The sequence below is a fragment of the Mustela putorius genome, unplaced genomic scaffold, assembly GCF_011764305.1.
Source record: "Mustela putorius furo isolate JIRA1106 unplaced genomic scaffold, ASM1176430v1.1 tig00003863_pilon_pilon_pilon, whole genome shotgun sequence".
NCBI classification, from domain to species: domain Eukaryota; kingdom Metazoa; phylum Chordata; class Mammalia; order Carnivora; family Mustelidae; genus Mustela; species Mustela putorius.
This window is the reverse complement of record NW_025422015.1, coordinates 17,434,885-17,451,143: the sequence shown is the minus strand read 5'-3', so window position 1 is coordinate 17,451,143 and position 16,259 is coordinate 17,434,885. Positions and strand designations below refer to the sequence as shown.

General features: G+C 37.6%; 1 protein-coding gene and 1 pseudogene across 1 annotated transcript; both read right to left on the bottom strand.

Moving 5' to 3' along the window:
- Nucleotides 1–876: 876 nt before the first annotated feature.
- LOC101689170 (cell division control protein 42 homolog) lies at nt 877–1,659 on the bottom strand. The gene has a single exon (XM_045066318.1). The coding sequence runs from the start codon at nt 1,565–1,567 to the stop codon at nt 992–994; it is 576 nt and encodes a 191-aa protein (XP_044922253.1). The 5' UTR covers nt 1,568–1,659; the 3' UTR covers nt 877–991.
- An 11,699-nt stretch (nt 1,660–13,358) lies between these two features.
- LOC101690492 lies at nt 13,359–15,386 on the bottom strand (annotated as a pseudogene).
- Nucleotides 15,387–16,259: the final 873 nt, after the last annotated feature.

The window sequence follows — 16,259 nt, the reverse complement described above, 5'->3', positions numbered from 1 at the left end:
CTTGCATAAAGGTGATTTAGCCCTGCCGTGAATGAGCTTAGGAACAAGCAAGTTCACTCATAAATAAGTAATTATTTAAATAATTAGATACCCTTTAAAGAAAAATAACATAAATATAACATTTAATAAAGTAAAACACAGAACACCTCCCATCCTAGCAAAACTTACCAGACAACAAAGAAGAGAGAAAAGTGGGACTTTTAACAAGGACAGAAATCAGTTGTAGAAACAGTCTCAGAAATGACAGGGATGATGCACTTAGTAGATTGGGAACATTATAACAGATATTATACATATTCACAACTTCTCAAGAATGCAAAATCACACAAGGCCATAATGAGAAAAGAAATGGAAGATGTAGCAAAGGACCAAAAGGCATTTCTAGATATGAAAAATATAGTAGTTTATTTAAGAGGGGAGAGAGAGAGAGGGTGAGAGCACGTGAGTAGGAGAGTCAGAGGGAGAGAGAGAGAGAATCTCAAGTGGGTTCCATGCCTAGAGCAGAGCCCCACGTAGGGCTCAATCTCATGACCCTGAGATCATGACCTGAACTGAAATCAAGAGTTGGATGCTTAACTGAAGAGCCATCCAGCCAACTACTTTAAACAGTAGTTTAAAGTTTGTTTGGATGGGGTTAATAACAAATTAGACACCATGGAAGAAATGACCAAGGAACCTGCTATAATAAAAACACACAGGAAAAAAAAAAAAACCACTGATGAAAAAATGAGAGAGCCTAGTGATCTGTGGGATAATATCAAGTGATCTAAAATACATGTAATTCGAGTCTCAGAATTCTAAGTTAAAGGAGATTCTTCAGGTGAAACTTTTAAATTTACATTGCTCCCTTTCCTCAGCTGGAAGTTTTTCTTCTTCTTTTTTTTTTTTTTTTTGCAAAAATGAATTTTAATCTTTAATCTTTAGTTTGATTTAACATTGCTTTTAGTATGATGCTGACACCAGCTGTGCGGAAAGGGCTCTGGAGACATGTTCATAGCAGCACACACCTGCGGCTCTTCTTCGGTCCGGGAGGCTCCAGGGCAGCCAATATTGCTTCGTCAAATACATTCTTTATGCCTTTCTGTGTGAGTGCAGAACACTCCACATACTTGACTGCCTTCAGGTCACAGGCCAGCTTTTCAGCAGTCTCTGGAGTGATAGGCTTCTGTTTGTTCTTGGCAAGTTTCTCAATAGTAGAGGGGTCATCTCGGAGATCAATTTGGGTCCCAACAAGCAAGAAAGGAGTCTTTGGACAATGGTGAGTTATCTCAGGAACACACTTTTCCTTCACATTTTCAAATGAGGATGGAGAGACGACTGAAAAACAGACTAGAAATACATCTGTTTGTGGATAACTCAGAGGTCGTAATCTGTCATAATCCTCTTTCCTTGCAGTATCAAAAAGTCCAAGAGTATATGGCTCTCCACCAATCATAACTGTGACTGCATAGTTGTCAAAAACAGTCGGTACATACTCAGATGGAAATTTGTTTGTTGTGTAGGATATCAGGAGACATGTTTTACCAACGGCACCATTGCCCACAACAACACACTTAATTGTCTGCATTGCTGAAACAGTTTTGTATCCACTTAAAATACTTCAAAATTCAGTGATGACGTCAGCTTCTCCGCCGGGGCCGAAGTTTTTCTTCTTTAAAAAGATAAACCTCTCCCCCACCAACTTTATATCATGTTATGTATCATTATTATATTAAAAGGGGATGTTTTTATGAACTCAAATGATTCTCCCAGTTAATAAATATCTTGACCCCGTATCAGTTATAGTCTTTCATTTTCCAGCGGGATGATCAAAGATAATCTTGATATCTTAGAATTCCATAAGAATAGCTAAGATTGATACATATAAATATAGGCTACTCTTGAGATTGTGTGAAATCCTCTTTTGATGTATGGGCCAAAATGTCACATTTATTTCTCCTTTATTTTAATTACAAATATCTCTTACCTCTAATATACAATACCAGTTTAGAAGAGACATTTGGTCAAATAGAAATATTTATTGTCTTACTAGTTTGAGAACTAGTTTGGGAACTAAAATGTTCAAAAGCCAACAAAGAAAATGTTTAAAAATCATATTTTATCTGGATAATATCAATTAATTAAATTGATTACTGGTTAATTTTTTAATATTTTAACTCCAGTGTAGTTACCATACAATGTTATATTAGTTTCACACGTACAATATAATGATTCAATAGTTCCATACATTACTCAGTCCTCATCACAAGTGTACTCTTAATCCTTACCTATTTCACCCCACCCACCTTCATTCTGATAGCCATCAGTTTGTTTTCTATAGGTAAGAGTTTATTTTTTGCTTTGTCTCTTTTTTCTTTGTTTTGTGTCTTAAATTCCACATAGGAGTTAAATCAAATGGTATTTGTCTTTCTCTGACTGACACAATACTCTAGAGCCTTCCATGTTGTTGCAAATAGAAAGATTTCATTCTTTTTTATGGCCGAGTAATATTCCATTGTGTATATATACCACATATTTATCTATTCATCTATTGATGGACACTAGGGCTGTTTTGATAGTTTCACTATTGTAAACAATGCTACAATAAACATAGGGGTGCATATATCTTTTCAGATTAGTGTTGTTATTTTTGTTAGGTAAACACTCAGCAATAGGAATTACAGGGTTACATGGTAGTTCTATTTTTAATTTTATGAGGGACCGTCATACTGTCTTCCACAGTAGCTACACCACTTTTCATTCCCACCAACAGTGCATGAGGGTTCCTTTTTCTCCACATCCTTACCAGGATGTGTTCCTATGTTTTTGATTTTAGCAATTCTGACAGGTATGAGGTGGTCTCTCATTGTGTTTCTAATTTGCATTTCCCTGATGATTAGTGATATTAAGCATCTTTTCATGTGTACATTGGCCATGTGATGGTTAATTTTGTCTGTCAACTTGGTTAGATTTCCCAGTTTGTACAAACCCTAGTCCAGATGTTGCTATGAAGGTATTTTGTAGAATGACTAACATTTACTACAACTGTCTTTAAGAAAAGTTGATTACCCTCCATAGTGTGTGTGGGCCTCATCCAATAAGCTGAAGGCTTTAAGAGCAAAGATGTTGAGGTTTCCTAGAAAAGGAATTCTGCCTCAAGACTGTAAGAGAGAAATCCTCTCTGAGTCACTATCCTGCCTATGTACTTTGGATTTGCCAGCCCCTATAATCCCATGAGCCAGTTCTTTAAAATATCTCCCTGACTCTTGCTCTTTCTGCGTCTCTTTGTCTCTTTCTCTGCCCCTGCCATACATACGCATACACACACACCTGACTGATATAATCACTAATAAAAAAAAAAGTGTCAAATGCAAAACATTTAAACTTTACCTAGAATTTCATAGCAGAAACTTCTCTATAGGTTCTGGAATTTTTCAATTTTCCTAACTCATGCTAGAAGTAATTCACAAAATGTACAAATGTTTACACATTCCAGGCATAATATATTTCTGCTTTATACATTTGAAACCCTGCAAACTGTATAAATGTATAAAAATACATTTGAAACCCTATACTTACATTAAATTTACATAAATATAACTATTTAATGTTGGAACACAATTCTAAATTTGTACATTTGTGCATGCAACCAAACATGCCATATCTCAGTTCCCAATTTGGTATTTAGTAGCTGTACTTATCACTATTGAGAAAACCAATAAAGCTATATTCTTTAAAAATTAAGGCAAGAAATTAAATCTCCCAGATTCATTGTAGAATATTTAACCTTTTAGATTTTTATTTTTTAAAGGCTTTATTTATTTATTTGTCAGAGAGAGAGCAAGGGAGCACAAGCTGGGGGAGGAGCAGGCAGTGGGAGGAGCAAGGAGCCCAATGTGGGACTTGATTCCAGCACCTTGGGATCATGACCTGAGCCAAAGGCAGACACTTAACTGACTAAACCACCCAGGCATCCCTCCTTTTCGATATTTAAAGTTTTATTTATTTATTTTTTTCAGAGGGAGGGAGAGAGCACAAGCAGGGGAGAGAGGTAGAAAGAGAGGGAGAAGCACGCTCCCCACCGAGCAGGAAGCATGATGCAGGGCTTGATCCCAGGATGCTGAGAACATGACCAGAGCCAAAGGCAAATGCTTAACCAACTGAGCCATCCAGGCACCCCTGTCCTTTTAGATATTTAAAGTATTTTTAATACAAAATACCCAAATTTGGAATGTTAAAAACCTAGAAATTTATAAATCATTCTTCTACCCAAGAAGAGGGGAGATAATTGCTTTATATCCATTTGTGTAGTTCTGGAACCACACTACATCTAGATCGGGGGACTGTGGGAGGCTCAGCCTTGCTCTTAAACCCATGACTGCCAAGCGAGAGGAAGAGAGACCAGAAGTTGGATATGAGGAAGGGAGGAAGGAATGTTGGACAGACAAAATCAGTGATTGCAGGGCTTTAAAGTTCTCATTTGAAGACTGAAAGGAATTACCTCAACTGCTTTTGCAGGAATTCCATAGCACTATTCCTATCAGTTCTTCCCCCATTCTTAGCTCTGTGACACTAAGAATGCTTTGTAAGTATTCAAGCATCATAATCCCATGAGAAAGACAATGTCATTATACTCGGATGTTCACAGCAGCATTATCAACAATAGCCAAGCTATGGAGAGAGCCCAGATGTCCATCAACCGATGAATGGATAAAGAAGATGTGGGGTGTGTGTGTTTATAAATATTTGTGTGTGTGTGTGTGTGTTTATATATTATTATTCTTACATATATTAAGAATATTAATATTAAGAATATTATTCTTACATATATAATATATATAAAACAAAGGAATATTATTCAGCCTTCAAAAAGAATGAAATCTTGCCATTTGCAATGACACAGATAGAGCTAGAGTATATTATACCAAGTGAAGTAAGTCAGTCAGAGAAAGACAAATACCATATGATCTCACTCATATGTGGCATTTAAGAAAGAAAACAGACTCTCAATGATAGAGAATTAAGTGTTGATGGAAGGAGGTGGGTGGGGGTTGGGCAAGATAGGTGATGGGTATTAAGGAGGGGGTTTGTTCTGATGAGCACTGGGTGTTGTACATAAGCAATGAATTCTATTCCAGAAACCAATATTGTACTGTATGGTAACTAATTAAGTAAAAATTAAAAAAAAAAAACCTGTTGGTTTTTACCAACAGTCCTATTACCTAGCATGAAGGGGATTAAATATAAGAAATAATTGTTGGGGGCACCTGGGTGGCTCAGTGGGTTAAGCCGCTGTCTTCAGCTCAGGTCATGATCCCAGGGTCCTGGGATCGAATCCCACATCGGGCTCTCTGCTCAGAGGGGAGCCTGTTTCCCCCTTCTCTCTCTGCCTGCCTCTCTGCTTGCTTGTGATCTCTCTCTCTGTCAAATAAATAAATAAACTCTTTAAAAAAAAAGAAATAATTGTTGGCAATAATTGGAAAATACAAACATTCCATGTTTATTCCCAAATGAGACATCTTTATCATACCAATCATGGCCATTTATAATGAAAGGCAGAAATTACTGTGCTGTCACACATGTGTGAACATGACGTTGATTGCATCACTTTCCAGTGTCTGTGAAGATGAGTCCCTCTTACCTGTTATCCTGAGCCAAAGCATTCAGTTTCAGTAGAGAAGAGCTCTGCAAATAATGCACTTTCTATTGTGTTAATCACTTCTACTCCTCCTGGTTATTACAAATTTGTTGGGGAAAAGAGATGAACTCTGAAATGTAGGTTTCTTCTGTTACACATTTTTCCGGTCTGTGTCCTTTACAAATGCATCTTTATTGTGCTGCTAGGGTGGAGGGAAGGTTTTCAGCATTTTTTATCTTTTTTAGCAAGTGGGTGTTTCTATTTACATGAATATTTAGTTAGACTTGCAGAGGAAACATTTTCGTTAACCTTTCCCAGAAGTTTGTTATATATTTCTAAATCCTATTAATTTTTACTTGAACTCTCTGTCATTGATCAACCACATCTCTGCTCATTATTATTTCACTCATGCACCTATTAAATTTAGAGTGGTTTAATGGGAATACAGTATGCATTCCTCTGAAAATAAGATATTTAACAATTATCATTAATGAACATTATTAGCGCCTCAGGTACCAGTGACCCTGACTCATTCTAAGAATAAATTGTACTTGAGAAAGGATAAATGAACTAACTGAAAAAAAAAAAAAAGAAAGAAACTTGTCACATTAAGCAATATATTTCGAATGACATTTTACTTTTTGTATTTAATAATTATTAAATTTCATTAAGTGTTTATATAATTGTGATCAATAACACTAATTATAATACTAGTACTACAACTACTACTAATAAGTAATAATGCATCCTAGGAAAAAATAATCCCTAAAGCCAACTGGTTATAGGAAATTTTTTAATTAAAACTTCAACTTATATACATAATTTTCTTTGTGATGTATGATAAGGAAATCAATAAAATAATTCCAGGCATAAACATATACTAGATTAAAACAAAATTCAGGAGAAATTCGTAGAATGGAATTATGAGTTCAAGGACAAAAAGAAATGATAAATTTTCTAACAATGATGACCTTGTTCAAACATTTTTTAAAAAGTGATAACAATAGTAAAAAGATAGGCACCCTCTACAAGACGGCCCCCAGAGATCCCTTCCTCCTGGTATTCATTCTCTGTGTCATCCCAGGAGAGCCTTGATCTAATGATTTGCTTCCAACAAAGAAAATACAAAAGAGGGGCTGGGATGTAGCTTTCAAGAGCACATTACACTGTACCCCTGAAATAATACATTATATGGCAAATAAATAAATAAAATACACAAAGATGGGAAAAAATTAAAGACTACATTTCAAAAAGACTGTGATTTCCATCTTGCTCATTCTCTTTTTTTCCTCCCTACCTGTCCCCCATCTCTCTCTCTCTCTCTCTCTCTCTCTCTCACACACACACACACACACACACACATGCACACACAGTTCATATTGTGAACTGCCTTATGAGAACCCCGATGGCAAGGACTTGAGGAAGGACTATTGCCTTTGGCCAGCAGGGAACCAGACCCTCCCTCTGACAGTCCACAAGGAAGTAAATCTTGCCAACAATTATGTGAGCGAACTTAGAAGCAAATTCTACTTAGTCAAGTCTTCAGATGAGACTGGAGCCCTGGCCTTGACTGCAGTCTTGTGAGAGATCTTGAGTGACCTAACCCAGAGAAAATGAGAAAATAAATGGTTGTTTTCAACTGCTCAGCATAAGGACAATTTGTTACACCGCATTAGATATCTAATAAAATAATTGTATCAAATAGCTGTTGTTTCTAGAACCCATCGATTACATTTAAGAGTGACAAAATATTTTGAATTTTAAAATGACATTATTTTTCAATAATTGTAACCATACATCATTTGCAGCTATTTAAACTTTGAGAAAACATTTATAGGGCAACTGTGTGTGGGGGGCTCATGATTTTTCCAAATATTTTTGGAGAGTACATGAACAAAAAATTAGCAATGTCCTGACAGCACTGGGAAGCCTTCCTTCCTCAGTGATAGTGAAAGAGGTTAAGGGAGTAGATTAAGAGTGAAATAGGAATGAGAGTAGTAAATTCTCTGCTTTGAAGAAGTAAGTTTAGTACTTGACCAGAGCAAGGAAGCACAACCAAAATAAGAATCTGCAGTGATCGAGAGTTTACAGTTACACATATTATCTCATTTAATCATCACTACAAATCCTTGAGGGAGATTTTATCTGGAGTTTTGAGGAGATCCTAGCCCATGTCGTCATCATACCCTATGTCATTTGGCTGAGTTGGGCTTACAGACAAGGCACCCATTTATTTATCCAGCCATTTATCCATTAGAGCCAATATTCATTTAAAGGATACAACTATCCATTTGTCCAATGTATCCAATACATAATCAAGGAGCTGTGAGCACATTTACAGCATCACATAAATATTAATCCTGCCCAAGAGCTAAAAGTATACAAATAGATGTTAGACTATCCTCATCACAAAAGTAAAAAACATGAGGCTTAGGTAAAATCCTAAGACTGATTCCAAAAGCCGGTGCAGTTGACATATCTGTCTTTCCAGAAAACAAGGAAAATTATTAAATGCACTTTATGCTGTGTTCGGATTATATCAATCACTCACAGAGTCTTGTTTCTCCTTCTACATAGAAGCATAGTAATATAGGAATCCCATAGTAAATATATATTTTAGACCAAACACAAACACTCTAGTTAAGATTCAAAAACATTTTTGTTGTGCCAATATATATATGTATTGTATATATGTGTGTATATGTATGTATATATGATATATATAATAAATTTTACAATTTTAACCATTTTAATTATGCAGCTCAGTGGCAATAAGTACATTCACACTGTTGTGCAACCTTCACCACACCACTATCCATCTCTAGTACAAAACATTTATCTATCTATCCCAAACTGAAACTCTACAGTCAATAAACACTAATTCACCATTGTCTCCTCTCCACAGCCTGCTTGATGACCACCATTTCTACTTTCTGTTTCTATACATTTGACTACTCTAGCTAACTCATATAAGTAGAATCATATTTTATTTGTCCTTTTTTGGCTGGCTTACTTCACTTAGCATAATGTCTTTAAAAGTTTACTCTTTGGGACGCCTGGGTGGCTCAGTGGGTTAAGCTACTGCCTTTGACTCGGGTCCTGATCCCAGGGTCCTGGGATCAAGTTCTGTATTGGGCTCCTTGCTCAGCAGGGAGCCTGCTTTTCTCTCCGCCTCTGCCTGCCTCTCTGCCTGCTTGTGTGCTCTCTCTCTCATTCCTTCTCTCTGACAACTAAATAAAGTATTTAAAAAAACAAAAAACAAACAAACAAAAAGTTGACTCTTCATGTTGTAGCATGTAGATTTCCTTCCTATTTAAGGCTGAATAGCATTCCATTATATGTATATACCACATTTTGTTGATCCATTTATCTATCAATAAACACAGGATCCATTTCTACATTTTGGCTACTGTGAATAAAGCTACTATGAATATGGGTTTACAAATACCTGTTTGAGTCCCTGTTTTCAGTTATTTGGGGTATATATCCAGAGTTGGAATTTCTGGATCATAAGATAATTGTGTGTTTAATTTTTTTAAGGAACTGGTATCCTGTTTCCATGTCAGCTGCCCCATTTGACATTCCTACAAGATACTAAAACTTTTAAGAGCAAAGTCTAACTAAAATAAGTGATGAAAGATATAAAATGAATGAGGTAAACAACTGGCCCATAATTATTGACTCCCAGAGCTTGAAGGACCCTTAAAGTACATCAGTCTACATATCCATCATAGGGGTATCTGGGTGGCTCAGTGGGTTAAAGCCTCAGGTATGATCCCAGGGTCCTGGGATCGGGCCACATATCGGGCTCTCTGCTCAGCAGGGAGCCTGCTTTCCCCCTCTGTCCCTGCCTGCCTCTCTGCCTACTTGTGATCGCTGTCTGTCAAATAAATAAATAAAATATTTTAAATAAATAAATAAATAAATATCTATCATATATTTGAAGATAATGATTGAACTATTTGAGTGATTATTATACTACCCTCTAGCAAACATTGATTAAAATCTTATTATGTGCCCAGCACAATGCTGTGCAAGACAAAAACAAAAGCAAAAAAACCCAAAATCTCACCCTTCTCTGAAATTCTTTCACATAACTATCATATGCAGCCTTAGACACAGCAACCTATTCACCTGGATGGAAAGACCACATATTTCAATTATTTTACTTCTTGTCTATCTCCATGGGAAAGATAAACTAGTTTCAAAATGATGTGAGTTGTTAAGTATTTCCAATTTGAGTCTTTATGAGGCCCCCACAGCAGTTATAAAAACAAAAATTATATTTTTAAATATATAATTACAGATCCTTAGCCATGCCCACCTACATTATTTTATTTTAAAGATTTTATTTATTTATTTGACAGAGAGATCACAAGTAGGCAGAGAGAGAGAGAGAGGAGGAAGCAGGCTCCCTGCTGAGCAGAGAGCCCGATGCGGGACTCGATCCCAGGACCCTGAGATCATGACCTGAGCCGAAGGCAGTGGCTTAACCCACTGAGCCACCCAGGCGCCCCCCACCTACATTATTTTAATTAAATGTTCTTTCACAGCATTGGCCAAGTTTAGATGTTATGCAACTCTGAGATTTGATCTATATTGAGATGAAAACCATTTCTCAGTTGAGAAAAAACAAGTACCCCCAAAAGATAATGAGGACAGGTAGTAGACAGGCATCTTATAAGAAGAATGGGAGTCCTTTCTAAGTGATACTAATGCTATAAGTACCCTAAGTTTTGTAAATGGTCTCTCTGCAGGGCTTTGAATTCCCTGGTATCTTCCCTCTTTTTAAAGACTTCTATTCAAAGTCACAATAAGGAAATATTATACAGCCCTACAAAAGAAAGGAAAGCCTATGATTTGTGACACTATGCTAAGGGAAATAAACCAGACACAAAAAACAAATATCACACCATCTTGCTTATATATAGAAACTAAAATAGTTGAACTCATAGAGTCAGAGTAGAATGGTGGTTGCCAAGGCTGAGGTGGGGAATATGTGGGAACATTGGCTAAAGGATACAAGTTTCATTTATGCAAGATAATTAAGTTCGGGGATCTCATGTACAGCATGATGACTAGTAGTTAACCATACTGTATTGTGTACTTGAAATTCCAAAGGTAACTATATAAGGTGATGGGTATGTTAAGTTTGATTGTATTTATCATTTTACAATATATAGATATAGCAAAGCATGTATAAATGTATGCAACTTCTATTTATCAGTTATACCACAATAAAGCTGAAGAAAAGACACATGCATGATAAGGTGTGAATGACCCCAACTCCATGCTTTAGTCTTCTTGGCAATGCAAAACCTTAAACATCAACCCATTTAAAACCTACAAACTTTGTTAAAGACTTTTCTTCTATGAGCTCAGAAAAGTCATGATTTCATAAGTGGTCAATCAGAATTTAATATCAACACCAGAGAGCCAGTTTGTAACTATATAATTGGTAACAACGTTGCCTCCCTATAATTTCAGCCTAAAAACAAGGAAAACTAGAATTTTAGGCTGGCTTCTGATGCAGAATTACAAATGTACAATGCTTGTTTGGCTTTGGAAATATTTGGAATAATTTATCTAGCCTTGTTATAGTCCTCAAGCCCTCCTAGCTAGAAATGATTGATGTAATGGAAACTTCCATTTTACGTAGGAGGAAATAAAACTCTAGGGAAAGTGTAGAACTAAGAAGTAAAGGGCAAATTGAGATTAAAATTCAGTATTTTTTGTCATATTGCCTACTTGCATTTAAGGGAAGAATCCTCAAGTAATCATGTAAAAAATTCACAGGGAATAAATTTCTAGTACTAGAATTTCAGGCAGTCCTTAAATCAACTTCCATTGACACTTCTAGCAAACTTGGACTCTACCTGAGAAGTGCAGGTGTGAGGAGGGGTATAGCAAAAGGGAAAGGGAGAAATAGGAGAAGATAAGTAATATTTCATGTTTCCTATCCCACTTCTCTAATTCAACTCAAGTTGGCAACATTTATGGAAGATTTATTATGTACTGAGCATTCTTTAAGGTGCTGGAGACAAAGTAAATTAGACCTGGATTTTACTTTCAGATGCCCCAAATCCAGTATTGGAATGTGGTTTACTTATTAATATATTTAATCATTTATATTCTAGAAAACCTTGCTGATGGAATGAAATATTTTAAAACTTTATAGTCTTATATTGCAAGGTAAAGAGTGGCTAATATCTCAGAGCCCCTCAGAATTTTTTTTCCATGATCAGCATCACCATAAACAGTTTACCCCAGCTGGAACCAGCTTCTGTCCTTCCCAGAGAGACCACACTATTTTTAGCTTAGGTTGGAAAAATCTTCCTGTGCCACTCTTTGCCAAGGTTCCAGCTGTTTTTTGTTTGCTAATCTCTGTTTAGCATTGCAAAAACTCCAGAATTTTCTCAGCTTACCCTTTGCAGTATTACAAAAAATACAGTGAGGCTTTAGGTTATATTACATGGGATTCACTCAATAATATTTCTTGAATACCTAATTCAGGTCCCTGGGATATACCAGTGAACATAAAAGGCAAACATTCCTGCCTTCATAAAACATATACTCCAGTTAGTAGATATATAAAAATCCAAAGTTATTGAGCTCAATATAGATACACATTTTTCTTTTCTGTAAAATAAGTCCAGATTTAGGTGTCCAGGACTCCCTTGGTGGGTCCACTGTCACCCAGGATCTAAACCCCTTCACTGTTTCTCATTTCTTATCCCTATCTCGTGCTTCCATCCTCGTGGTTACCTCATGATTAGAAAATGGCTGTTGTAATCCAGCCATCATGCCCATATTCTAGGCAGCAGGAAGGAGGAGAATGTCTGATCGCTAGTCAGCTGTTTTTAAAATAGCTTTCCTAGAATCTTCATCCAATTACTCTACTTGGAGAAAGGATATCCATTGGGGAGGCTGGAAACTGTAGCTTTAAAGCAGGACACTTATATGCAACCATCAATGTAGGGGTTTTATTACCAGGGAAGAAAGGGAAAACGGATATTGGATAGGCAACAGTCTTTGTCACAGATTTCTTAACTCAATATGATGTGTGTCTGCACGTGTGTGTATCTACCTATAAATAGATGACTGATAGATAGATAGATAGATTTATAAAGAGAAATTTTAAAGCATCATATGGGGAATTATATTTATATAGTACTTTGGGGATTGTTGCAAATGCATTTTAAAAAATCGTGTCTATGACCCTCATTTTAAATGTTAAACTTCTATCCATCTATAAATATTTAGAGGGCTAATTATCTCAGCTAGATGGTTATGAGTAAAATTATTGAGTAAAATGCACTATTCCTGGTTCTCAAAACAATCTGTAAATTCCTTAATGTACTTATAATTGAAAATAAAAATTTCCATTAATGTCCTAAATAAGAGGGGGAAAAAAAGCCCTTCTCTAAGGAGTCCTGTTTTGGGTTCAGGGAAGATACTGTGTGTCCCTAAATCCTTGGCCCCTTCGTGGTATGGTGGGGCATGAGACTGCAGTCAGTTGCCCCCTCCTCTCCTTTGCCATGCCCTGAAGCTCTAGGAACTGAAAAGACCCATGGCACTAAAGCAGCAGGTGTAATGGGATGAGAGCTCTGGGCACCTGAAGTTGTGAAGGAGCTGACTTCCTTTCTTTTCTTTTCTTTTCTTTTTTTTTTTTTTTTTTTTTTGGTGCCAATTTTAAATACAGTTTTATTTAAGACATTGCATTTTCCACTTAACAATACAGTGCTTATAAAGTGCAATGTTTATTTCCTTTCCCTGTGCACATATTCCATATTCAAGTATCAAGAATGCCCAGTTTTTTTGCTATAGCAGCTCAACATTACAACTGCCATGGAATTTGCTACAAATTTGGGTCCCTTGAATATTGTATGTGGAACAATGCTCAACCTATTTATTCTCAGATTGGTTTAGTCAACCTCTTCAATGGTGGGCCCAGAGAAGGCACCACCAGAGGGAGGAGCTCCACCATCAGGGAAGCCTCCAGGCATTCCTCCTGGCATGCCCCCTGCACTCTGGTACAGCTTGGTGCTGATGGGGTTGCAGACTTTCTCCAACTCTTTCTGCTGGTGTTCAAATTCTTCCTTCTCTGCAGTCTGGTTCTTATCAAGCCAGTTGATGATTTCATTGCACTTGTCAAGAATCTTTTGTTTGTCTTCATCATTTATCTTGTCCTGAAGTTTTTCATCTTCAACAGTTGCTTTCATGTTGAATGCATAAGACTCCAATGAATTCTTGGAAGACACCTTGTCCCGCTGTTTCTCATCTTCAGCTTTGTACTTCTCAGCTTCCTGGACCATGCGCTCAATATCTTCCTTGCTCAAGCGGCCCTTATCATTAGTGATGGTAATCTTGTTCTCTTTTCCTGTGCTCTTATCCATGGCAGAGACATTGAGGATACCATTAGCATCAATATCGAAAGTGACCTCAATCTGAGGGACACCACGAGGAGCAGGAGGTATGCCTGTGAGTTCAAACTTGCCAAGTAGATTGTTGTCCTTGGTCATGGCATGCTCACCTTAATACACCTGAATAAGCACACCAGGCTGGTTGTCGGAGTAGGTAGTGAAGGTCTGTGTCTGTTTGGTAGGAATGGTAGTATTACGCTTGATAATAACAGTCATGACTCCTCCAGCAGTTTCAATGCCAAGAGAAAGTGGAGTGACATCCAACAGCAGCAAATCTTGAACATTTTCAGATTTGTCTCCAGAAAGGATGGCTGCCTGGACAGCTGCACCATAAGCAACAGCTTCATCAGGGTTGATGCTCTTATTCAGTTCTTTTCCATTGAAGAAATCTTGGAGAAGTTTCTGAATCTTGGGGATATGGGTAGAACCACCCACCAGAACAATATCATGGATCTGAGACCTTGTCTAACTTGGCATCCCGAAGAGCTTTCTCTACAGGGTCCAGGGCGCCACGGAACAGGTCAGCATTTAATTCTTCAAACCGGGCACGAGTGATAGAGGTATAGAAGTCGATTCCATCATACAGAGAATCAATCTCAATACTGGCCTGGGTGCTGGAAGAAAGTGTACACTTAGCACGTTCACAAGCAGTACGGAGACGACGAACTGCCCTCTTGTTTTCACTGATATCTTTCTTATGTTTGCGCTTGAACTCTGCAATAAAATGGTTGACCATTCGGTTGTCAAAGTCTTCTCCACCTAAGTGGGTGTCTCCAGCTGTGGACTTAACCTCAAAGATCCCATCTTCAATAGTAAGGATTGACACATCAAAAGTGCCACCTCCTAAGTCAAAGATCAGCACATTCCTTTCATCTCCAACTTTTTTGTCTAAGCCATAAGCAATAGCAGCAGCAGTTGGCTCATTGATGATTCTAAGTACATTGAGACCAGCAATAGTTCCAGCATCTTTGGTAGCCTGACGCTGAGAATCATTGAAGTACGCAGGTACTGTGACAACTGCATTGGTAACGGTCTTCCCAAGATAAGCCTCTGCGATTTCCTTCATTTTTGTCAAAACCATAGAAGACACCTCCTCTGGATAAAAGCTTTTTCTCTCTCCCTTGTATTCTACTTGGACCTTGCGCCTGCCAGCATCATTGACCACCATGAAAGGCCAATGCTTCATATCAGACTGGACAACAGCATCATAAAATCTCCGTCCAATCAGGCGTTTGGCATCAAAAACTGTGTTGGTGGGGTTCATCGCAACTTGGTTCTTGGCAGCATCACCGATCAATCGTTCGGTGTCCGTGAAGGTGACATAACTTGGGGTGGTCCAGTTTCCCTGATCATTGGCAATTATTTCCACTTTCCTGTGCTGGAAGACACCCACGCAGGAGTAGGTGGTGCCAAGGTCAATGGTCCCTTAGACATGGTTGCTTACGTGTAGGCCTGGCTCGGGTTGAGAAGAAGACAGCAATCCAAAGATCTGGCCCCATGTTCAATGAGCGACTTCCTTTCTTTTGGCCTCTGTTTTCTAATTTGTAAAATGAAGGTGATTTTATTTACTGTCACAGCTGTGTATTTTATTGCTAAAGTAATCACTCCTTGGGCGCCTGGGTGGCTCAGTGGGTTAAGCCGCTGCCTTCGGCTCAGGTCATGATCTCAGGGTCCTGGGATCGAGTCCCACATCGGGCTCTCTGCTTGGCAGGGAGCCTGCTTCCTCCTCTTTCTCTCTGCCTGCCTCTCTGCCTCCTTGTGATCTCTCTCTGTCAAATAAATAAATAAAATCTTAAAAAAAAAAAAAAGTAATCACTCCTTGACAGCTTTCTGAATTTGCATTATCTGTGTCCTTTTTTTTTTTGGTCTTAGAAACAATTTTGATTGAAGACAGACAGATATATATATATATATATATATATATATATTTATATAGATAGATAGATGTGTAGATATATACATATATCTATATACATATATATATATACAGATGTATATATATCTCAATAGAGCAACAGCACATTTTCCAGTTGTCCTGACAGAGAGGAAACTCCTTCAGTAGTGTTAGTCAACTCGGGCTTCCATAACAAAATACCTATGATTGGGCAGCTCCAAGAGCAGACACTTATTTTCTCATGGTTCTGGTGGCTAGAAGCCCATGTTGAAGGTGCCAGTAAATTCAGTTTCTGGGAGACGTCCCTTTTTGTCTTGTAGACAGT

Coding starts and splice junctions, on each gene's coding strand:
- LOC101689170 (XM_045066318.1), bottom strand. CDS start 1,567: ATGCAGACAATTAAGTGTGTTGTTGTGGGCAATGGTGCCGTTGGTAAA.